This window comes from Syngnathoides biaculeatus, chromosome 4 (assembly GCF_019802595.1).
Source record: "Syngnathoides biaculeatus isolate LvHL_M chromosome 4, ASM1980259v1, whole genome shotgun sequence".
NCBI classification, from domain to species: domain Eukaryota; kingdom Metazoa; phylum Chordata; class Actinopteri; order Syngnathiformes; family Syngnathidae; genus Syngnathoides; species Syngnathoides biaculeatus.
The window spans coordinates 7,280,464-7,306,205 of NC_084643.1; the positions used below are offsets into that span (position 1 = coordinate 7,280,464).

General features: G+C 43.1%; 1 protein-coding gene across 2 annotated transcripts in view; it reads left to right on the forward strand.

Annotated features, from left to right (window-relative positions):
- The window catches only part of frmd3 (FERM domain containing 3), a 55,990-nt gene that overhangs the window by 14,630 nt on the left and 15,618 nt on the right, over positions 1–25,742 (forward strand). The window contains exons 3-12 of one of the 2 annotated variants that reach the window (XM_061817982.1): positions 6,440–6,544; positions 6,828–6,870; positions 9,043–9,121; positions 10,709–10,806; positions 14,229–14,352; positions 17,193–17,280; positions 17,390–17,478; positions 17,966–18,029; positions 18,251–18,286; positions 23,422–23,510. In XM_061817982.1, the coding sequence (XP_061673966.1) occupies positions 6,440–6,544; positions 6,828–6,870; positions 9,043–9,121; positions 10,709–10,806; positions 14,229–14,352; positions 17,193–17,280; positions 17,390–17,478; positions 17,966–18,029; positions 18,251–18,286; positions 23,422–23,510 (815 nt within the window). Of the gene's footprint in view, positions 1–6,439; positions 6,545–6,827; positions 6,871–8,746; positions 9,122–10,708; positions 10,807–14,228; positions 14,353–17,192; positions 17,281–17,389; positions 17,479–17,965; positions 18,030–18,250; positions 18,287–23,421; positions 23,511–25,742 lie in introns of those variants that run through there. The other variant, XM_061817983.1, reaches the window with a different exon arrangement.

The following is a 25,742-nucleotide window of genomic DNA, read 5'->3' on the forward strand; positions in this document are numbered from 1 at the left end:
CATAGCGGAACAGAATGTAATTCCGACAGCTTAAGTCACCGAAAGAAGTACGTAATGATGAGTTTATGATGAGGTTATTACATGCTACATGCTACTATCCTAGTTTTTAGGCTATGCCTACAGTACTTTTTATCTTTATTAAATTATCTCGTGAACTATTTATCTAAGATGTGCAAATGTTTCTTTAAAAACTTGCCAGTGCAATGAATGAAAGTTTTATCATAGCCTAATACAATGTAATTCAAATAAAAATAAATTCTTGAAAGAACCGCTCGATGGTTAGCGAGGGCGAGGCTCGTTAGCAAATGATGCTACTATGCTAGCCCTTAAGCTGCATCTACTATACTCTATGATCAAGGCTAAGGCATTTCATTTATTGCTAGCTGGTAAATAAATGAGCCAATCCCTCACCGATTCTTTTTAACTGTGTGAAATCTTTTAACGTTCCACCTTGCAAAAAGAAAAAAGTGATAATTTTTGGGCCTTTATTGACACGTTTTAGCCTCAATTGGTCACTTTGGTCAAATGACATGGAAGGCTTTGAAGGCGGAAGAGGGTGTGAGATCTCGATGAGTATTTGTAGAACGTTTGGGGGAAACTGGACTACGGAACACTTTCATTCGATTTTCATTGTTTCATCTGGGGGGGTCGCAAGGGGCGGGGGCATTCATTATTCCGAGCTAACAATTTTTCCACTCGGATTTACAGCGAATGTATTTCTCATTATGCACTTCTTGACTAAAAACTGCACTAAGTGATTTTGTACTGCAAGTGCGGTGCGGTCGGAGGTCATGTTGCAGCATGAATACTTGATTTTTGTGAGTTTTTTGCGGATTTAGGACGGACACGCGGATAAATATTTGATGCCATAAGTGCTTTTATTTCATATCGCTCGACGACTGGACGTGGCTGGCTGCACGAGGCTTGTTGGGCTCACGCACGCACACACACACACACAGGTTGCCGTGTATTTTGCTCGTGTTCAACTGAATTCACTCTGCACTGATGGTTCTATTGGAGTGTGTGTATGCGAAGTGGAAACAAGGCCGCGTTCCCATAATTAAGTGAACCTCATCTAGAGACTGACTAGCTTAACTTTTAACATCTGGGGCTTTAACAGTAAAAATCTATATTTTTTTTTAAAATCCCTCCTCTTGTGAGACATGACATAGACAACTTAGCCTCCGTCTTCCTCTGTGAGTCAAGCGTCGTCTTTGTTTAGCGGGGTCTCCGCCCCCCTCCCGGCGTGTTTGGCCTCTCAGGCCGCCGCCGTTGTCCGTCCTCAAGTGTCCGGCCCGAGGACGAGGACGGGGGTGACTCCATGATCCGTCTGCGTCCTTCCTGGCGGCGTTCGTGCGGTTGCCTTTCCTCATCCGATTTTACGGCTCCCTAACACGTTTTGTGATGGGGGGGGGGGATGCAAAAAAAAAAAAAACAAGTCCAGACGAGAATGAGGACAGACCCATGCAAGTAAAAAGACACAAATGTGGACAGAGACAGTTCATTAGGTACGCCCACAGAATAAAAAAAAAAAAATCACACAAAATGGTAAAAACATATCCTGAAATTACAAATGCATATTAATACCACCAGTAGGACAATTATTTATGATAATATCCATCCAACCATCCATCCATTTTCTTCACCGCTTATCCTCACGAGGGTCGCGGGGTGTGCCGGAGCCTATACCAGCTTTGAACGGCCAGGAGGCGGGGTACACCCTGAACTGGTCGCCAGCCAATCGCAGGGCAGATCGAGACAAACAGCCGCACTCAGAATCACACCTAGATCCAATTAATGTTGCATATTTTTGGGATGCGGGAGGAAACCGGAGTGCCTACCCGGAGAAGACCCACGCAGGCACGGGGAGAACATGCAAACTCCACTTAGGGGGGTCCGGGATTGAACTGGGGACCTCAGAACTGTGACGCCAACGCTTTTCCAGCTGATCCACTGTGGCGCCCCTATGATAATAATAAGAATAATTAATTTATACTGTATATCTGTACATTACTTACTTAAATGTTCATTAGTAATCATTTCATAGTCATAAATGGAATAAAACTCACCCACGTACAACCCTAGTGAGGATAAGGGGTTCAGAAAAATACCGTAATTCCTACTACTTAGCGCACCTAGTTACAAGCCTCACCCAGTACATTTGCAAAGGAAATACCATTTGGTATATACTGTACATACGCCGCACCTGTGTAAATGCCAGAAGTGCCCACATTGGAACACGAGATATTTACAATGAAAGGCGGTACACAGAAAGAGTTTAACGCTAGCGTCGCCACGCTAACGCTCGCACCGCGCAAATGCTAATGTTAGCTTTGCACTAACAGGGCCGGTTAAAAAAAAAAAAACATACTGGTAAAAATCGCTAAGACACGCCAGTAACACGCTAGCCAGCGCTAACAAGGCCAAACCGGTAAAACTTCCTCGACAGATATATTCCACCGGTCTCACTTTTACTTTTTCCGCTCGAGTGCCGCCTTGCGGCTGTTAGGAAAAAAAAATGCACAAATTAGCCGCATCACCGCATAAACCGCAGGGTTGAAAGCGTGTGGCAAAAAGTCGCAGTTTATAGGCCGGAAATTACGGTAGATTAATTTTTTTTTAAACTGCCTTGGCAAAGATAACTAAAAACGCGTGGTTGTAGATGACAGCAACATATCCCACTGGGATAGAATAACGTCAAAAAGCAATTACATTGATTTATTTTTTTCCTGATTGAGTTGGTCTCTTATTGGATTCTTACGGTGAGCGCTAGATGAACAGTCTATCCCGTCCATTTTCTTTACCGCTTATCCTCACGAGGGTCGCGGGGAGCGCTGGAGCCTATCCCAGCTGTCAACGGGCAGGAGGCGGGGTACGCCCTGAACTGGTTGCCAGCCAATCGCAGGGCACATAGAGATAAACAGTCACACACACAATCACACCTATGGGCAATTTGGAGAGTCCAATTCATGTAAACAGTCGAACATAGTAAAAAAAAAAAAAAAAATTGTATCTTTTGAAAATAAAAGAACATCAGTTATTCAATGTGACTGCATTTTCAGCACGATTGACCTCCATCACCAAAATCTCTGTGCAATCTGCATGGTATGAAATAAATTGTGCAAAAATGTGTTATTAATGTGCCTTATTGACCTGTCGCAACCGGTAACGTTTGCATTTGAAATCAACTTTATCTTTGCGAAAATCTCCCGCAATATGAAAACAAAACTGAACAAAAGGAGTGCCGGAACTGTGCGTGTGTCATTGTTGTTTTGTTTGTTTTTTTGCCGTGCATTTGTGCGAGCGCGTGGCCCCCGGTGAGCGAGTAAATCTCAGCGAATGCCCAGCGGGACTCAAATCAATCAGTCCTGCTCAACTGAGCACAAATTCAACCTCCATCAGCAGGTTATCGAGCAGTTAGAGGACACGCTCCCGACGCCGATCGCCGCAGGACTTGAGTGGGACCCGCGCGGTGTGACAAAATGGCAGCGTGGCGGCTTATTGTTGACGGAGTTTGCAGAAAAATACGGACCGTGGCCTAAGCCCATCGGAGAAATCGACCCACTCCCGATGAGTGAGTTGGTCGAGCCATGATAACAAGGCCGTTCGTTCATTTCTGGGGCTGCTTTGCCGCATCCAGCGTCGTTCTCCCCGACCGAAATTCCGAAGCAACGCTTGCTTTTGTCTCCTTGGAATTCCGTTTTTTTTCCCCTTCCTACTTCTTGTTCTGTCAGTTTGCGGGTATAAAAAAAGTTGTAAGAGTAAAATTTATTTTCGTAAGTGTTCATCCTTGGCTGACGTTTGGGCTCGACCTGCGCGCGTTTTGCATTTTCTTATCAAATATTTTGCGCTAACCGATGCACTACTTACTTCCTGACTCTGTGTGTAGCGATTGACTGAGAAGCAAAGTGTTTATTGATCGTTTCGCGTGTGTGTCTGGATCGCCTTTATGGACTGAACATCCGGCCTGTGTTTACTGGCACTACTTCACTTGGCGCTCCAAAGCTGCTGATGCTTTTCTTATTATGATGATATTTACAATCGTGAAGCTGCACCGGCGGAGTTGAAGCCAACGGGGGAATCGGTTGGCTGGGAGTACAAAGCAGCCGAGCAAAAAGAAGAAGGGAGTTGGCTTTTATGGGATTTGTCAGCTTTGATAGGAAGCTTCTGGGTGCAAAGCCAAAAAGAACCATTAAGGAAGGCAGCGGCGGTCTCCAGAACCGCGATGCCGAGACCCCGCGGGCGTCGTAAAATACGACCCTCGTGCTCGCATCTGACGTGTTCATCACCCCGCTGCGCACCGCTGGCACGTGAAAGGAGTTTCGTAATATCTAGCACAGAAGCATCGCACCTTTTGCTCCACCTGGCGTACAGTTTTGTCTTTTTTATGTTTTTTCCAAGTATGTGACTGCGCATTTGTTTAACCAAGCACTTTTCTTTTTGGGGAAGAGCGGTAGATGTGGCTCGAGTGGTTGTCGTTTCTTTCACAAACAACGAATTGTTTGCGTGACACGACCGAATGTAATCACTTCATGACCTGACTCGTTCCGTCGTTCGATTGAGCTCAGCCGTCAGCGTGTGCTGCTCTCGAAAGTGCGCCACAAGCGGCAAGTCCGGACAAAGAATTGCTAGTTAAGTAGCTAGCTCGATACGCAAGAAAGAATCGCAGATAGATTGTTTGGCGACGTCGAGCAAGCATGTCAAATGTGCTGGAAAAATACAGAACGAGCTCGGTTCTCGACCACAATCCATTCCAGAAGGCGGTTCGAGAAGCGATTTGTTCGAAAACCAAATTGGTATTTCCCATTACAATTAATCGAAAAAGAAATAAAGCGTTCCATGCCTAAAAAATTGGACTTTTTAAAACATTTTTTTTTCAGCTTTTCCTGAAGATAAACTGCATAGTAGAAATACATGTACAGGATTAGGTACTTTATATAATAAAATGATTTAAGAAATCAATTTATTTTTTGGTTTTAGTAGTAGAGTAGGCTCGGCTGGGAGTTCATTGCCGAATCTGTTGCTACTCGGCCCCCAGCCATCTAAACTTGATTTATTAACAAAAGTGTAGAATAACTTTAAATAACAATAATGATGGGGAATTCACAACAAAGCGCGTTGTGGTTCAGCAGGTGGCGCTACGTGTGTTATGTTATTTCCGGGTATTGTCGGGGGCGTTCGAGTACCGATTTTAGATCGAAAACAGGAGCAAAATTTTTGTTTGAGAACGGAGATGTTGGAGAACCGACTATTCACTGTACTTCTTGATCCTTGGGTGTTTTTTTAAGACACTTGGGAAGATATTGTAATGCCCGCTGTAAGGGCAGTGAGGCAAACTGAGTCACCACTGGAGTTTGAGTTGTATTTTTATTAGTAGCAGTCCAGCAGTACACCGAGGTCTCTCGCTAACAACAAATAGGTCACTCTCCGGCCACTCTACGTCAGTCTCAGTTACGCCCGCCCCCTCTGCTCTTAAAGGGTTAAACACTAGTTACAGCACTTACGTCACCGAAATGACGTGACTAGCAAAGCATTGCTCAAAGCTAAGTCGGTTGGAGACGGCACGAAAATATGCCTTACAGCACGGCGCCCAGAGTTTTGTCCGATACCGTTAAACGTTTAGAAGGTGATAATAAATGAAGGTACGTGTAAAAATGAGAGACACTTGAGATAGAGGACCCACATTGAATGCCGAAGTCGATGTTTTCGCCGATAATTGGACTGCTAACCCGCTTCCGCTTGTCTTGGACAACTGGATCTACACATGGATCTGGTGAGCAAGTCGGCGATATTTACACGGAAAAGCTTGAAAGCGTATAAAAGTCTGGACGCATACAAATACTTCGTTGCTGGATCTGTTCTCAACAACAGGAAGATGGCTCGTGAACACAGAAGCGTACTCGGCTACACATTAACCTTTGCTGAAATCCATCAATCTTTTCAGCTGGTATTCAATACAAATACCAATATTTAAATGAATGAGCCCTGTTTTTACACAAACTGCATTCATTAACTATGATTGGGGGAAAAAAGAGGACGGGGAGTCGGCTCTTCCGTACACAGAAGCGTATTGCGGCCACACGCGCACACACACCTCTAAACCACTCTGCGACAGACGTTTTTTCTTTAAATACGCATTGTCCTGAAATGAGCCGACTTGACATTATAAATACTCCTGGGTAATTTGAGATTGAGAAGAATAATTCCGACCTGAAATGAAGCGATCGCTACACAGTCGTGTGTATTTGGTCGGGCACCATCCATCACGTTTAATTGCCGAAATCCATTGAACTTTTCAGATGATATTCCATAGAATGATCCCTTTGAATATCTGTCTCGTCAACAGCAAATATGGCGCCGTGAAAATGGTGACGTCGCCTGCACGAGCTCTATACTGAACATTGAAATATCTTTTACCGTCTTTGTATTTTCTTCCCAGAGAGACACCAAAGGGCAGTTCCTGTTCGAGCACGTGTGCAATCACTACAACCTCCTGGAGAAGGACTACTTTGGTATTCGATATGTGGATCCGGAGAAACAGAGGGTAAACATCACACAAAAGTAATGGAACCCCCGTGCGGAAAAGCGATGAAACCAATACCTTAAACGTGTTTATTTTAGCAAGTGTTATAGATCATTATATATAGAATCACGCACTTGTAGTGATGAAAAAAAAAAGCTGTTGGGGCGATATTTCATCTCAAATAGAAAGAGCTTTGGAATGTTTTTAATACTAATGATGAGTTTTTGAACTCTGTTTCCGACTGTGTAATATTTAATGGCGCGTAGTAACGCAACGTTAATATTTAACTTGACTCTTTTTAAAGCACTGGCTGGAGCCGAATAAAGCTGTGGTTCGACAAATGAAGTGTAAGTGCCTCTATCTATCTATCTATCTATCTATCTATCTATCTATCTATCTATCTATCTATCTATCTATCTATCGCTGTAAAAATAATGTTTCCATCCTCAGATAATTTCAGTTGCCATGTGTTCTTCATTAAGCATCATTAACGTTTATTATTTTTTTTAAATTTATCAAATATTGTTTTTTTCATCTTGTGTTTTTTCCAAATATTAAAAAAAATCTCCCCAATACATTCACTTGAGAAGTATCATGTAGCCTATCATTATTCATTCACGTTATGTAATTTAATCTATCTACCATTAATAATATTTTTGCTGAAATCTTTGAATTATTATTATTATTTAAGCATCATTCACAATTATTGATGATTTCATTTTAAAAGAAAATATTTGTTTCATAATAGTTTATTTAAATGGAAGTATTTTGTAAGTGGTATTTTAAATGGTCTAAAATAGATCAATAAAAGTGTGCAGTGTCAAACAAAGCAAGAAATAAAGTTCTTTCCCCCAATAGATGCCTTCTCTTTCTGCAGTTGAGTATATAAACGGCTTTGTGAGGAAGGACTCTCGTCTCTCCCTGGCTTCCCGTCTTCCCGGCGTCTTTTAATGGCCAGGCTGTTCTTCCTGTTGTCCGACAAATTGATAATGCAGGGGGGGCTATTAGCGGCGGAACATGCGCCAGGGGATGAGATCGCGGCGGAGGAAATGTGAGAAGCTGACAGATAATGTCGCTAAAAAAAGAAAGAATGTCCAGAAAACTCAGACGAGGACCAGTGTTGACAGGGAAGGAGAGAGAGAGGGAAAAAAATGGAGGCGCTGAGTCGTCCTGACGTGTCTTCTTCTGCCTGTGTCGGACGTGACGTATTTTGATGTATTTCGGACATTAATGTCACATTTGCATACATGTGCCAACTTTGCTTTGAAAAAAAAAAAAAAGATCTCAACCAATAACTTACTCATTTTTTTTGGGGGGGGGGGGATGAGCAGCAGCAGGACCATTTCGGCTTTCATATTTTGTTTGGGTTCTTTCTTCCCCCCCAGTGGAAATAATGCCGCCGAGGATCATCCCTTCAAAGCGAAAAATCTGCTCGTACTAAAATATCTGCTCCCGTATCTTTGCTTTTTCTTTTAAGCTTATTGAAAGATGCAATTCAGGTTCCGCAGCAACTTGCCGAATAGCTCAGTCACTCCGTTTTTGTGCTCTTTCCATAACAAATCTGCCAACGCCAGTTGGGCAGTAATCGGTGTGAAAAAGTAGTGACCAGCGTTGTACGTCAGAGAGGAGCTAAGTTTGGCCTGGGTTGTTAGTTGATGCTGCATGTGCATGTGCTGTATGGGTTTATTTTTTTTCTACATCAAATAATCTGCCCGCCATTTATGTATTGATGAGTTTGATGTTACAGTCACTGTGATTTGACGGTCCCGAATCCGCTTGCGCACGGTCGCACTCGCGAAAAATCACGCTCGTGAAATTTGTTTCGAGTAGAAATAGAAATTTGCGGCCGGCCGGATCTGGCCCCCGGGCCTTGGGTTTCGACACCTGTGGGTTAGATGAAAGAAGAAAAAAAAAGAACCTTTCCAAGGAGATAGAACGATAGAAGGACCGCAGGCAGAGAGAGAGAGATGGGACAGAAAGAGTGCAGCGGGAATGAAGAAACATTATATGCGATATTTGTTGTGTTAGCAAAAATAATGTGATAATGATGACAAGTACTGTAATCGTGATTTTAGTCCTCCTAAATTACCGTAATTCCTGGCCTACAAAGCGCACCTGCTTATAAGCCTCGGTTAAACTCTTTCTGTGTACCGAGGCTTATAACTTGGTGGGCTAATGCTAGCGCCGTGCTAACGCTAGCGCCACGCTAACGCTAGCGCCGCGCATCACCGCATAAACCGCAGGGTTGAAAGCGTGTGAAAAAAGTTGCGGCTTGTAGGCCGTAAATTACGGTATTTGCATTAATTGCAAAAATAATCGTGCTATAAGTGTCCATTGTACACTTTTGGCAGGTTCACTTGATCCTACTCCTTTTCGGACTCGCACTGCACGGTGGAGATGTTTTCTTTTTTTTTAATTTTTTTCATTTGTACATAATGTATGCGTCAATAATCTCAGGGACAGAAGGCTGGAAGACCAGTGGAAGATTCAATGTTGGTGTGTTGTGTGCGTGTGTGCAGCTCTGCAGCCCTTCACCATGTGCTTCAGAGTCAAATTTTACCCACACGAACCCATGAAGATCAAAGAGGAGCTTACAAGGTAAAAGAACCCTTTAGACAATCACTGCTCTACTTTGTCATCGGTGCCATGGTAACCGGGCAAATATGGGAACTCTGCATGAGAAGAAAGAAAACGGGAACAAATTGGACTTAAATGGGGTCCTCGGCTTATGACACAGTTCCAGTTCTATGACCGAATTTGTCCGAAGCCGCGATCCGCTGTAGCCCCCTCGCTAATCCAATACAATTGTAAAGTCATTTTCAAAATGTTGCATGAATAGCACGTCAATACCATAAATATAAAATAATGCAAAGAAAAACATTAAGTGCAGCAGGACCAGGCGGCACGGTGGGGCAGCCGGTAAAGTGTCGGCCTCAAAGTTCTATGGACCCGGGTTTGATCCCGGTCCCGCCTGTTCTCCCCGTGCCTGCGTGGGTTTTCTCCGGGTGGGCACTCCGGTTTCCTCCCACATCCCAAAAACACGCAACATCAATTGGACGCTCTAAATTGCCCGTAGGTGTGATTGTGAGTTCGGCTGTTCGTCTCTACGTGCCCTGCGATTGGCTGGCGACCAGTTCAGGGCGTACCCCGCCTCCTGCCCGTTGACAGGCTGGGATAGGCTCCGGCACTCCCCGCGACCCTCGTGAGGATAAGCACCTGATAAAATGGATCCTCGCAAACTTGCTGGAAAGGTTAGAGCGGTGACTCCTAACCTCCGTACATCAGGTGGGGCCGAGAAACCAGCAAATTCATTCAATTGGTCCGGAAATTATGATCTATTTACAAATAATATCGCTATTTTTTTTTAATCTATCAATAACCAACGACATATAATTTCACGTTTTTGTGTTGTACCGTGAGATTGTTGTCATCTAAAATGTGCCTTGGCCCGACGGAGTTGGGAAATACTGCCGTGGGGCATTTTAGCCAACAAATATTTACAAAATATGATCATGATCTGGTGGGCATGGTGGACATCCACCAAACGGCAACGCGAGAGTTCAAATCCAGGCTCCCGACGTCTTTTTTTGGGGGGGTTAGCGCGTTCTCCCGGTGGCTGCATGGTGGCTCCCTCACACTTCCCAGAAAAACAAAACATAAAAAAGTTTGTTTTTGTGCACGCTATCTGGAAAAGTAGGACAAAAATTGCACAGCAGTCATATTACATTCATACTTCACGCTATCATTTAATGCCTGTGGTTAGCGGCGGCCACGCCTAGGTAACCATGACAACAAAAGCATCCCTGAGCTGCGGCGCCGCCGTCTTTTCTGATCTCCTCGGTGAAGTGTCACGTCGCCTGCCATTAAAATTTCCAGCCATTTCAGCGGCTCCGCCACCTCGACGCTTTATGTTTTCATGTCATATCGCAGCGACGCCTTCTCTTCACTCGCGACATAAACGTAAACGTTTGAAAATTTGCCGTCAACGTGTTTTCACATGAGCCAGATTTGAGGTCATCGGAGGTGTTGTGGGATAATTAATGCATGTTTCATCTTTTTTTTTTTTTTTTTGGTCCCCCCCCATATTCTGCTCTAGATTTCAGTTCATAATGCATAAAAGCATGAAAACAAATGCAAATGCTATATGCTATTTAGGTTTCTTTTTTTTTCCCTTGGTGTCCGCAGGTACCTGCTGTACCTCCAGCTGAAGAGAGACGTCTACCACGGTCGTCTCCTCTGCCCCTTCGCGGAAGCCGCACATCTGGGGGCGTGCATCGTGCAGGGTGAGGCCGCCGTCTGGGTGAATAACTCGGCGTTCACGCTAATGTCGTTTAAGCCAAGACTGTCCAGCCATCCCTTTTATCCGCGCTCCTGTTTTGCTCTTTTGCCGAGCATCCGACGCGCCTGCCTCCACTCCGCCGTCCGCTCGTCGGATTTGTCACCGCGCAGAGGTCACGTTGAGAATTATTGAAACGCAGTCAGCTCTCGTTCATCACAGGGGATACGTTGGAGACCAGTGATTGAGAACCTTTTCGACTGAGAGAGCCATAAAGGCCAAATATTTTAAAATGTACCGTAATTCCCATCCTACAGAGCTAGCCCCGTGCTAACGCTAGCGCTGCGCTAGCGTTAAACTCTTTCTGTGTACCAATCTAAAAAAAAAGACTGGATAGCGCGTAGGCGGCACGGCGGCTCAACTGGTAAAGCGTTGGCCTCACAGTTCTGAGGTCCCGGGTTCCATCCCGGACCCGCCTTTGTGGAGTTTGCATGTTCTCCCCGTGCCTGCGTGGCTTTTCTCCGGGTTCATGCATTAATTGAACACTCTAAAATTGCCCCTAGGTGTGATTGGGAGTGCGGCTGTTTGTCTCGTTATGCCCTGCGATTGGCTGGCAACCAGTTCAGGGTGTCCCCCGCCTCCTGCCCGTTGACAGCTGGGGGAGGCTGCGGCACTCCCCGCGACCCTCGTGAGGATAGGCGGCAAAGAAAATGGATGAATGGATGGATAGCGCATACACATCGAGCGGTATGTCGATTGGTTGAAGCCAGTTGGCCGCCATCTTGGTACTCCCAATACGTGTGGAGGACGTGGTTTACAGGTTGGATTATGGCGGGGGGTTTCTCACAGTTTGGCATCTGGAATTAAAACTGGTTGTGTGAGCTTGTCATTTTTTCAGTTCTGGTAACATGAAGGATTTTTAATTTGACTTGGTAAGACAAAAAAGGCTAATTGCAAAGGAAAGACATAGAACACCGTGACTAGCAAGAAATCTTGCATATTACCTAGGGCGCGATTTCCGTCACAACTTTTTCCCAAATATGCTGTGGAGCGATATCGTCATAACATCGCAAAATACTATGCATTTTTTGTCATAAAAACATTAAATTTTAAGTCAATCAGTTAGATATGTTTTGGGAAATATGGACTCGCAATGGGAAAATGCATGCTTAACGTAGTCTTCATTTGTTGTCTCTGCGACGTCCTATTTAAGACAGAAAATTTAAACTTGTATCCTCGCGTTTGAAAATCAAATTCCATTTGCAGAGTTCTGTATGATGAAATTCATCAAAAATTTCAAACAAAATGTGTTTTCTTGCTTATCCACTGATGAAATTTGTTAAAATAGTTACATCGCTTTTTCGCGCAAAAACGTCGGCCTATAAAGGTGAAGCAGCGAGAGAACAGTGAACAACAACAACAACCGTAAACAAAACTTTGTTCAAGTGAATTAAGCTCATCAGGAAATTAAAAAAAACTTTTACAAACAAACTTTAACAGTGTGAAAGTAAATCTTTCTAGCTTACCCGTGGAATGTTTTCTCACAGCCACGAAACGGGCGATTAACGAAAAGAGCTCCCGTGTCAGAAGGGGTGCGTTCGTTTCCCATCGCAGTGTTTTCACTGGCGAATGTCCCGGCGTGACGTCTGCTGACGACGTTGCAGGCAATGTGGCTGCCGCTCGGATGTCGAGTGAGACTTCCGCAACTTTGCGAACGGATGACACCCTCTCCGCTCATATTTATTTTTTTGTATAGACGTGAATAACGTTATATGTATTTTTCTTAGAATGTTTCTAGGCATTTCAGTCCGACTTTAAATTTCAAGCTCGCGGTTGCGGGGAACGTGCGCCCGGATTAGAAACGGCGTCGGCGAAGCCCGTCCCGCCTGAAGCGAACGCAATCTGTGATTGGCTCGTATCAGAGCACAGAAGCCGCAGCAGAGTCCCTTCGATTCCGACCGTCGCAACGTAACGAGGACAGGCCCCCCCCCCCCGGGGTGACGACTTCAGAGCCGTGGATTAGTTTTAATTAAGCGGCGCTTTGATTTCATCACTGCTCCGGTTTGTAATTGAGACCGGATTTCAAAGACATTTCATGTGCTTACAGATCCGGGTTGTGCACTAATACCCTCGCAGATTCACAGCTCGGCTCCTGTGACGGGATACGGTTGAACTCCCGAAAAACATGAATTAGTAGTTGTACACAAATCGATGTAAAGTGACAGCTTTTATAATGCGGGACGGTGTAGTGGGCTGGATTTTACACTTCACATTCTGCAGATCGCAAGGTCAACTTCGTCACGTCATTTTGCGTCAGTGATGTTTATGTATTGTAGAATAGTAGAAAACTGATAGTGACCGTTACGAGTGTGGGTGTCTTACAATTCTTCATGATTATGGGTTCACCGCAGAGAAGGAAAATATCTAAGTGGATACGTGCGGATTTTTTTTTTCTTCTCCATTCATCCGCAAGAACATTCCCGTTCTCTCTGATGGGCTCGTTACATCCCAAATCCATCGAGCGGGCCTTCTCGGGCCTTGCTCGGCACAGAAACTGTCGGGAGCAAAAGCAACAGTCCAAAATCTCTTGGGGAAGATGAAGAATTCAAGACTCAGTTAAATCAATCTGCCGTGTTCACGGTTCGGTAAGTAGCCTGCTTTTTGAAAAATTTCACTCTTTGAGTCCACAACGGCTACAGTGAGGAAACAAGCAAAGCGAACTGACACATTTAATAACAGTTCCGAGTTGTAATCTTTGTAATGAGAAATCAATTGCTTGTCTTTTTTTTTTTTAGCAATTGATGGATGCAAACAACTACACTAGTAACCGTTTGAACAACCGTTTGAATTATTTTACGCTAAAAACACGAATAACGGCTCCATTTGGAAAGACCCGTGAGAGAGAGGGTCTTCATTTCCACCGTGCTAATTTTTATTCTTTTATATTCTGTTCATTTGGTAACAAAAAAAGAAACAGAGCTGTACCGGATAGACGCTACAGTCGAGGCTGCGGTGACGTTATGCATCCATTAGATGGCGCTGCACTAAAGGCTCAATATCGATCCATATATAAGACGCACCGCATTATAAGGCGCACCGTCGGCTTTTGAGAAAATTGAAGGCTTTTGGGTGCACCTTTTAGTGCGGAAAATACAGTATTTGTTTACTGACTAGCCGCGTGGCTATGTCATGAGGCAGATGCCCTTGCCTAACATGTTCCGTGCCGAAAACTTTACAAATGTTCCATCGTATTGCGTGTTTGGTCCTGCATTTGATTCAGGGGCTAGTTTTGAACACAAGTCAAGGGAAAATTGCGGCAAGCTTTAACGGGCCATGTAACATGACGTAAAGGGCCAGATCTGGCCCCCGAAGCTCGGGTTTGACACCAGTGTCGTAGTTCATAACCGCAACCGTTTTGTCTCCTTTCAGCCGAGCTGGGCGACTACGACCCGGAGGAGCATCCGTCCGACTACATCAGAGACTTCAGGCTCTTCCCCAAACAGTCGCTCAAACTGGAGCGCAAGATCATGGAAATACATAAAACTGAGCTCAGGTGAGGCAAATCACCACGGTGACGTGTGTGTCACTTGTTTCCTAAGGGCCGTTTTAAACCAAAACGCGAGCAGCCGCTTGAAAATGTTGACGAGAACAGCTTAAGTGTCTTGGACTGTTGGAACTGGAGGGAAGGATCTATTTATATAGCTGCTGTGAAATTTGATTAAGAGCATATAAAAACTGGTGCAGGAATCAGGAATTTGTTTTTAGACACCGTGTTGGATATAAACGTCACCGTCGCCTCTTCAGCGAACGAGCTCTCCTATTTGATTCCTAGTTTGTGGGCCTCTGAACTTCTGGAATAATCAGCTTAATTCTAAGGTCCCACAAAACATCTGAAGTCTTCTTGCGAGACTTTATATCGGTGACGCAAAAATAAGTGGCATGAAGAGGGAAGAAAACAAGCATTTGAACACCCTGCTATAGCGCAAGTTCTCCGACTTAGACATCATGGACACCTGAGAAAAACAATGTTAATATTTGGTACAGTAGCCTTTGTTTGCAATTACAGAGGTCAAAGGTTTCCTGTAGTTGTTCACCAGGGTTGCACACACTGCAGGAGGGATTTTGGCCCACTCCTCCACACAGATCTTCTCGAGATCAGACAGGTTTCTGGGCTGTCGCTCAGACACACCGAGTTTCAGCTCCCTCCAAAGATTTTCTATTGAGTTAAGGTCTGGAGACTGTCTAGGCCGCGCCAGAACCTTCATATGGTTCTGACGGAGCCACTCCTTGGTTTTCCTGGCTGTGTGCTTCGGGTCATTGTCATGTTGAAAGACGCAGCCACGACCCATCTTCATTGCTCTGACGGAGGGAAAGAGGTTCTTCCCCAAAATCTCACAATACATGGCCGCGGTCATCCTCTCCTTAATACAGTGCAGTCGTCCTGTCCCATGTGCAGAAAAACACCCCCAAAGCATGACGCTACCACCGCCATGCTTCACAGTTGGGATGGTGTTCTTGGGATGAAACTCATCATTCGTCTTCCTCCAAACACGGTGAGTGGAATTATGACGAGAAAGTTCCATTTTGGTCTCATCTGACCACAGAACTTTCTCCCATGACTCCTCTCTACCATCCAAATGGTGATTGGCAAACTTAAGACGGGCCTTGACATGTGCTGGTTTAAGCAGGCGAACCTTCCGTGCCGTGGGTGATTTCAAACCATGACGTCTTAGTGTATTACCAACAGTCACCTTGGAAACGGTGGTCCAAGTTCTTTTCAGGTCATTGATCAAGTCCTGTCGTGTAGTCCTGGGCTGATTCCTCACTTTTCTCAGGATCACTGAGACCCCATGAGGTCCACGATCTTGCATGGGGCTCCACTCCCATTGAGATTGACCGGCGTGTTTAGCTCCTTCCATTTTCTAATGATTGCTCCAACAGTGGACCTTTTTTCACCAAGCTGCTTGACAATTTCTCTGTAGCCCTTTCCAGCCGTGTGGAGTTATACAATTTTCCAAGTTCCAAGTTTGAGTCTTCCTGATTGTATGGGGTGCACAGGTGTCTCTATACAGCTAACGACCTCACACAAGTGCATCTGATTCCGGATAACACATGAAGTGGAGGTGGACTTTTAAAGGCGGCCGAACAGGTCTTTGAGGGTCAGAATTCTAGCTGATGGACAGGTGTTCAAATACTTAATTTACAGCTGTATCACACAAATAAATCATTAAAAAAATACATTTTGATTTCTAGATTTTTCTTTTTAGATTATCGCTCTTACGGTGGACATGCATTTACGATGAAAACTTCAGACCACTCCATGATTTTTAAGTGGGAGAACTTGCAATATAGCAGGGTGTTCAAATACTTATTTTCTTCACTGAATTGTGAGTATTGACAGCACTGAGAGTCTCGGGTCTTTTTAAATTTGATTCCAAAAGCTTGGAACTTTTCAGTGTTGTCCATTCCTCGGGTTGCCATTTTGAGTGTGGTTCTTTTGGAGATGTTCAATGGGGTTCAAGTCTGGGTTCTGTCTGGTCCACTCGAGGACATTCCCAGAGTTGTCATGTAGCCACTCTTTTTGATATCTGTGCTGTGTGCGTTGGGTTATTATTATTGCCTGTGGAGTTCGAAAACATTTTTCAATACGGCTGTAACGCAGCATAAAATGTGGAAAAGTTGAAGTGATGTGAATATTTTCTGGGTCAACTGCGCGTCTCACAGTGCTGGGCTGTTAAGTAAAACGCAATACTGTACTCCGCTCTCCTTGTCTTCGCCGCGCAGACACGGCGAGCTCACAAGACGTTCTTATCCCGTTCCTCCAGGAAGCGTTTGCATGTTTGTTTATAGCCGAGCTGCCCGCGAGGTGTGTCACACGAGAAGCGTTTAAGCATCAAAGACAAAATCCTTCATTTGTCAACGGCGCCCGCGGCACACCGTGACGCGAACGCCCTCCGTCTGGCCCACTGGGCCCAAACGACAGTAATCACGCCGCATGGCTCGGCACGGCGCTTTTTCTGATGCCGCGCGTGCTTCCGATTAGCCTTTTCTGCTCTCCGCATAGCAGCAAATGTTTGCGACTGGCTCGACTTTGAGACTAACGAGGAGGTCCAACACTGGAAAATGTTCACTTGATGCGGCGCCAAAACATGTTTTTAAAAAAAAAGTTTTTCTTCATAGCTGCTGGCACAGTTTGTGTGTGTGTGTTATATTCATCCATTTTTCTATGGCCCATCTCCCCGTGATGTTGAGGGATGGTTTTTCTTAAGCATCTTTTTTTTTCAGTTTTGTTTTTTCTGAGTCATACTTCAAGGTGTCTGAATGCCAGTGCAATTTGACATTGCTCTGCATTGATTTGTGTATTTAATAATGCATAATTCATCTTTCACACAGGGGTCAATGTGTTGCCTTAGCGGAACTCAACATGCTGCAGAGGGCTCACTACCTTGAAACGTACGGCGTTGACCCTCACCCGTGCAAGGTGGGTTTTACCACTTTGTATGAATTCAATTGGTTCTTAATAATAATGTAACCTGTGTTCTTCGCGTAGTTATAATTATGTGGACATTTGTGTGCATGTGCGTGTGTAGGACTTCACTGGCTCCACGGCCTTCCTCGGGTTCACAGCGACCGGTTTCGTGGTCTTCCAGGGAAACAAGAGGATCCATCTACTCAAATGGTAATGAAAAATATCCTGAAGTTGTGTTTCATTCACAAAGCTGTATGGAAAGAAATTACACAGGAAGTTATAGTATGGTCCATAATGTTCTTATTTTCCATTCTACTTTCTTTTGACTTAATTTTACACTTCTATCTATCTATCTATCTATCTATCTATCTATCTATCTATCTATCTATCTATCTATCTATCTATCTATCTATCTATCTATCTATCTATCTATCTATCTATCTATCTATCTATCTATCTATCTATCTATCTATCTATCTATCTATCTATCTATCTATCTATCTATCTATCTATCTATCGATTGCTAGGTAGCTATCTAGCTAGCTGTTTAGCTAGCTGTCGAGCTAGCTAACTAGATATCTCGGTAGCTAGATAGCTAGATATCTAGGTAGCTATCTAGCTAGTTAGCTTATCTATTGAAATGCGACCTTGTTTGAGGGTGTTAATCTCTCCTGATTGCCACGTGTTCTTTCTCCAGGGCTGACGTCAGTAAGCTCAAATTTGAAGGGAAAACGTTTTACGTCATCGGGATCCAGAAAGAGGTGAGTGCGTCGGCCACCCGCGCCCTTCACGTGTCGAGATGAAGGAAGAAAGTTCCACGCCGACTAAAAACGTCTCATGTCGACACAGTCGCTGTGTATCATGTGACCTTTTTGCTGTCCCTCCTTCCTGCTTTTCCCCTTTGATAACCTGAAACACAACTTTGCTGCGTTGTGCCCCGTCACACACAAACTCTGTACGTATTTGTGTGTTACTGTTTCAGATCTCCTTAACAGGCAGGATACACTGTAACAGGATGGTGGGTGTGTTAACCTCCTCGCTCCCATCACGTGTTGTCACCCAAACACAAGACGCCCTCTAGTTAAAAATGAAATCATTTTCCCATTCAGTCTTAGTAAAACACTTTTTTTTTTTTCTTTTTGCCTATTCTGGGGTTAATTTTAGTTGTAATTGGCTGATTAGGGGTGAGGGCTACCATTTGAGTAGGGCTGAAATTAATTATAGTTTACAAATGAGCTGTGACAAAATTTCAAATCAAGAAGACGCCAGATGCGCATTTTGCAGTGCTACAAAACATCATGAAAAGTGGCCGAGAGGTTGGCGATATTTTTCATACGATAGAATCTTTTGTGTAATCATAATTGTCTTTTTATTTTTTTACTTTTTATTTTCAAATATTTGTATTTTTGTGTTTGAATGCTTTTTTTTTCATGTAAAACCTCATTGAGCTATCTTGTGTATGAAATGTGCAATACAAATACATTTGCTTTACTTTGCTCCCATTTTTTTAATTACATTTTTGTTGTTTTTATAGGTTTTGTTTTTCTGAATAAACGTTTTTTTTTTTAGTTTTTCTAATTTTGTGTAATGTTTCTGTATTTTTTCCAATATTTCTTTTCTTTCCAGTCTGTGTATTATCTTATAGTTTGTGTCATATTCGGATACTTTTTCTGTATAGTTTGTATTTTTTTCACAAAAATAATTGGCTTTTTTCATCCCAGATATATTTTTAAAATGTTATTATTACTATTTGTATTTTTCCATCTATTTGTGCATTTTTGCTCAAATTTTTGTCAAATTTTCATTTAATCTGATTTGCATTATTGTCTTCACACTTTATTTTTCTCCTAAAATATTTGTATTTTTTCTTAATGTTGTGTATTTTTCCCTGAAAATTGTTGTAATTTTGCCACAATATTTCAGCATTTTTATTCCTATGTTTGCATTCATTTGTCAATTTTTCTAAAATATTTGGGGTTTTTTTGCCCATAAACTTTTATATTTTTTGCATTTTCCCGTCATATTTTTCTGTTTTCGTTACAATATTTGTGAGGGTTTTTTTTGTATTGGGATTTTTCCTGCAACAGTTTATTTTATTTTTTAATATTTTTGCATTTATTTCTTCAGCTCTTGGAAGGGTATCTTAATGTTTGGTTTTTTTTTTGCATTACACCCAATTGCAAAACCCCTTGATATTGATAACCATGATCATTTTGATCACATTCATCGTGATGTTTGAAACTGCGTTCCTAAATTCAATCTGAATTCTACGATACATTCATGAACTCTCACATGCCAGTCTTGTGTTTGGGTAGACCTCTCATGAGCATGCGGGTGTCGCATCTGTGATGCGTCACTCGCATCCGTGCGTATTTCCTTCATTTCCCAGCCGATTGTGTTTCACACGGGAGGCCGATTCGCATCGACGCTCGTGCGCAAAGGCTCCGTTCCGGCCATGATCGTGACGTCATCGATTGGTGTCCGACGTGTTGGCTGGCCCGCCACCCGCTCGCGCTGGAGTGCTTTTGTGATGCTTAGTTTTTATCTTTGTGTTTCTGTCTCTTCTCTCCGTGTGTAAACATAGTCGGCACTGGTGAGTACACGAAGAGGCGAGCGGTACCGCAAATCACCGTCGTGCTTTATTTAATCTCCTGATGTGTTGCACCGCCATCGCATCACACCCATCCACTGTGACGTAGGCCCTCTTTGTGACTTTTAGAGGAATTTGATTTCATTTTTGTCCGTTTCTTGGGTGTCCTTCTTCGTGTGTGCGCACTAATGTCCTGCATATTCTCCTTTTGTTTTGTCTTGTTTTCATCTGGAACATACTTTATTCCTAGCTTTTTGATGACAAAGACAATTATTTTTTCAGGATGAGTTTGAAACCATATCATATTGCTTTAGGATCACAGTTTGTAGCATATTTACCCATTTAATCTAGACTGTAAACAGTACTACTTCTCTGCCAATCGCGGGGATTACTGTACATCAGTGTCTCAATTTGTTGTCAAGAGTCATGGTTTGTTCTTGTGTGTCTGTAACGCATTTTATTGTCATCTTTATATCAGTAGGTTGACAAAGCTAAACATGGAAATAACACTAGATACAGTACATATGATGCTAATGTAGTACTGATCAGGTAGGATTTGCTCATAGATAGTATTGTGGATGTAGTTTGCAGAAACACGTGTCAGCAGTGCAGTTCAGTATAAACCACGGGGGGGGGTGGGGGGTGTGTGGAATACCATAGTTCCTGAAGTTGTGGCCACGGGTGTTATTTACTAAACTGCAGAGAGTACTGTGGATTTAGCATTTCCATTATCAGGAAAATATTTGTTTCAATTTAAATTTTTCAATTAATTAACAATTAAAATTTCAATTAAATATTTTTGTAAACGTTTTTCTGCATTAAATAATTGATCACAATAGCTATTGTAAATCAAATTAGACAAAACAGGAACCTTTAAAAATTTGATCTATTGTTGATTTCCCATAATTCAATTAATTTTAAAGAATTCAGTCAAGATGCAAAAAAATCTATTACATTTTAATAATTAATCCATAACTATATTGTATAGGCTTATTTATTTATGTATTCATTTTTATCTTATAAATCTTATACATCTGTCCATTTTGAAAATAAAATTTGGTCTTTGAGCATAAAAGTTTGCCAGACTAACCTCGACATGATCGGGTCTGTCTATTGTTTGAACGAGAATTGAAAAAAATTTTTTTTTTCCAATGTCACCATGAAATGAAATGTATGAATGTCAGTTTGCTACATTTTAATCACGTGCAATTGAAAAACAGTTTATTTGGCGGTGCAGTTGAGCCCATTCGAATGCTGTTGCGAACCAAAACAGCAGCAACTACAAAGGCACATAAAGTCTTTCAAATGTTACTGCGTTGAAGTTTATCTTATGTTGCGTATACATTGTTCACTGATCGCTGTATGCCAATATTATTCCAAAATTTTGCGGTTGAAAAATACCCCCGGCCACTCTTTGCAGTGTATCTGAGAGTGCGTGAATTATTTTGTGTGTGTGTGTTTGTGTATTTCCATGTATGTTGTTGTTTAACACTCCTCACTGCATGACATCATCACTCGGCGTTCGCCGTTTCAACCGTCGCACTTTGTGTCACTTGGTTGATGTTTTTCATTCAGCGATTCACAGTTTTTATGGTTTTATTTGATCACCGCCATGGAGAAAATAAGAAAAATAGACCTCCGTAAATTATTATTCATCCAAAGTGGTACCAAGGGCAGCACGGTTACCAAAACACACACCCACACCCAGACACAGCTTGTGTAGCATGTGCGTAAAAACCCGAACGACTTCATGTGAAGTGATGTTGGAAACGGAGGCGAGATGAGAGTGGAGTGCTTGCAGTCCGGCTGACTGAGCCACTTAAGGAAGGTCAGTCTTTTCGGCGTTGCTGCTGAGCCATTTTACGATTGAAAACCTTTTTTTTTTTTTTTTTTAAAACGGAAGATAATATAATCATTTAGTCGGCGGCACGGTGGATAAAGGTTAGCGCATTTGCCTCGCAGTTCCGAGGACCTGCATTCAAATGCAGCCTCACTTGTGTGGAGTTTCCATGTTCTCCCAGTGCCTACGTGGGTTTTCTCTGGGTAGTCTGGTTTTATTCTTAATGTACATACAGCTGTAAATACTCCGGTAAAAGTAAAAAGTCCAAAATGGTACTTAAATAAATTCACTGTGTGAAATGGATGTTAAACTAGAGTACAGTGATGCCTCGGTTCTCGACCACAATCCGTTGCAGAAAATAGGGTTCAAAAAGTGAATTGTTCAATAACCGAATAAATGTTTCCCATTACAATGAATGAAAAAGAAATAATGGGTTCCAAGCCTAAAATTTTGGCTTTTTAAAGCACTTTTTTTTTTAGCTTTTCTTGATAGTAAACTGCAAAGTAGAAATTCATCTATAGTTTAAATACTTTACATAATAAAATAATTTCAGAAATATTTTTATTTTTTGCTTCAAATGTATGCTTCTTTAGAAGAGTACGTTAGGCTGGAAGTGCATTGCTGTATATGTAGTGACTCGGCCCCCAGCCTTGTAATTTTTTTTTTATGAACAAAAGTGCAGAATAACTTTAAACAAACAATAATGAAGGGGGGGGAGCATTAATTTTTTTTTTTTTTTGCAAAAAGTAACAAAAGCATTTGCAACTCGAGTTGACAAACAAAAGAAAAATGCAGAAATGCAACGACTGTACATATCAAATGTCTTCGGTGGTGGTGACTCCCCCCTTTTAAGAAAAAACGAATCTAATGTCATTTGTTTCTGCCGTCTCTTAAGAACATTTCTGAAGTGGCGCATCCCGACATCATAAAAAATTTGGAGTGCTCTGCTACATTCAGATTTATTGGGTTGACGAAGTTCGACGAAATTATGGATTTCGTTCCATTTGGCACACATGGCTTTGATGTCAGCACTTGGGACAAACAACAGTCACTACCGGGACACGTCTGTCTACAGACGCTGCAATGTATACGTATACGTGAACATTTTGCAGAAGAGCGATTCAAGTTTTATGGTTGCCACTAAATGTTTAACGCAATACTGGTCTAAGTCTGAAAATCTGTCAGATATGGCATACGTTCACTTACACTTGGACTGGCACCCGATGCTAAAAAGATTGCTAAGTACAACGATACACTGCCCCCTACAAGTCAAAACTGGTACTGAACCTTGATTTTGACCATGCTTTTTCTCTATTTATTTATCTACTGCTGACAAAATGGAGTCAGCCCACTCCACGCTTATGTACAATGGCTAAAATGTAGCTACGGCGGCCTGTGACATGACGGCCGTTTGCGCGTTTCGCCGACTCGTCATTGCTTTCCTTCCCTTGGCACCGAGCGGAACCGATCAATCTTCTCGTACTACCCGACAATATGTCCGTCGTCCGGGGCCCGGAGGACCTCACTACTCACCCGTTCTGCGCTGAACACTGAAGCGTGACCAACTGCATTTCCAATCGTGGCCGTCGGCCTTTCTTTTTTTTTTTTTTTTTTTTTTTTTTTTTGCACGCGGTTCCCCTCTTTTGACATCTTGAAGTGATTTTTCTGCTGTAACTCACAACCCGCCTTTCTTTCTCTCTGCCTTTGTGCTTCTTGTTTGTAGAAGAAACTGGTGTTGACGTTTCACACTTCGACCCCCGCAGCGTGTAAGCACTTGTGGAAGTGCGGCGTTGAGAATCAGGCCTTTTACAAGTGCGTCGCACACACACACACACACACACACACACACACACACACACGCGCACACAAAATTTAATTTCACTTTTCTTGCTGAATCTTCATTTTCTTCAACTATGGACGCCATAACATGCGTGTGTTTACCGCTCTTATGCGGTGCAATGATCTATGCAGAACAACACATAGAACAATAATGATCGATGTTGAACTCAGATTCGCCGTTGTAATTATTAAACGTGTTGACCATTTTCAATTGTCGGCATTGAACGTTTCCCGAACAGATCGGGAGCTGGCGTCGCTCTTAGCATCCGTCGTACCACGCGCTACACCAGGGGTCGGGAACCTATGGCTCGCGAGCCGTACCTGGCTCTTTTGGTGGTTGCGTATGGCTCGCAGAGCCCTCATAACCACATACTGTATACAGCAGGGGTGCTCAATATATCAATGGCGATCGACCCAACAAAAAAAAATAAATAAAGACGTCAGCCTGACATCTTTTGGGATTTTGGCAGCACATTTTAACTTTCTCTCACAACCACCTGCTGCACAGCCACCAATAACGGACACACACTCTTCTTCCTAGTTTACCTTGCACCGCCCCCCTCCACTCTTAAAGAGGTACACTTCTGCTTCTTCTTCATTTCCTTTCGGCTTGTCAGCGTGTCATCTTTTTCCATCTAAACCTATCTCGTGCATCCTCCTCTCTAACACCCACTGTCCTCATGTCCTCCCTCACAACATCCATCCACCTTTTCTTTGGGCTTCGTCTCGCTCTTTTGCCTGGCAACTCCATCCTCAGACTCTCTCGCCGCTGGACATGTCGAAACCATCGAAGCCTGCTATCTCTAACCTTGGCTCCAAAACAGCCAACTTTGGGTTTCCCTCAAATGAGCTCATTTCTATTCTTGTCCAACCTGCTCACTCCGAGCGAGAACCTCATCATCTTCATTTCTGCCACCTCCAGTTCTGCTTCCTGTTGTTTCTTCAGGACCACCGTCTCTAATCCGTACATCATGGCCGGCCTCACCACTGTTTTAGAAACTCTGCACTGACTCTTGTGTCACATAGAACACCAGAGACCTTCCGCCAACTGTTGCACCCCGCTTGGACCAGTTTCTTCACTTCTTCACCACACTCCCCATTGCTTTGTATTGTTGACCCCAAGTATTTGAAGTCATCCACCCTCGCCATCTCTTCTCCCTGGAGCTTCACTCCTCCTCCTCCGCCCCTCTCATTCACGCACATACATTCTCTTTTTCTTCAACTAATCTTCATTCCTCCCCTTTCCAGTGCGTGCCTCCATCTTTCTAATTGTTCCTCCGCCTGCTCCCTGCTTTGACTGCAGATCACAATATCATCTGCGAACATCAAGGGGTACACTCATGATTACAAATGTAACAGACCTTCCACAGCGTTTGTTTTTATAATGACAGCGCGCTTATGCACCAGCCACCACCGGAATTTTCTTTTTCCATAAAGACGTGCCTCTGTCGGCAAACATTGTTGGCGAGCGCACATAAGTGGGGAGGAATGAAATAAATTCAACCTGCGGATCAGCTTATTGTGAAAACTCGGAACGCAGCTCCCGTCACATACCACACACTGCGGCGTGTGAGTATTGCTGTACTGACAATGTTTGGTTCTACCTACTGTATGCATCTGAAAAACATTATGACCAACCTACGAATAACGGACAGAAGTCTCAAATTCTGCATGAAGTTTAATTTAATGAAATATGAAACAGACGACAAAGTCATCAGCAAAGAAGTCGCATTCATGGTAAGAAGTACTTTTGTCATCACTGGTTAGCAACAGCATATTGTTAGTTAAATAAATTTAGAGACTTATTGTAGTCTTATAGTGTTGGTCTTACATAAAATGCACAAATACACTTAGTTTTAAAAATATTGTATGACTCTTTTGGGATTATATTTTAAAACATTTGCCGTTTATGGCTCTCTCAGCCTAAAAGGTTCCCGACCCCTGCGCTACACCATCAACCCTGCATTTGAGGAACTCTATGATATATATATATCATTGATGAACAATTTTGCAGACTATTACTACTTTTCAAGGCTCTTCTGCCAATTTCGTACAGTTGGACAACGGTTCTGCGCGTTCCCGGGAACGACTCCCCTGCAGGTAATTGTTTTCTTAATGAGAGCGGATCAAGTGTCTCGGAGGGAGCGACACAGACTAATGTCATCTCACGTGCCAGGCAAGCGTAACATCTGATTCCATCCCGTT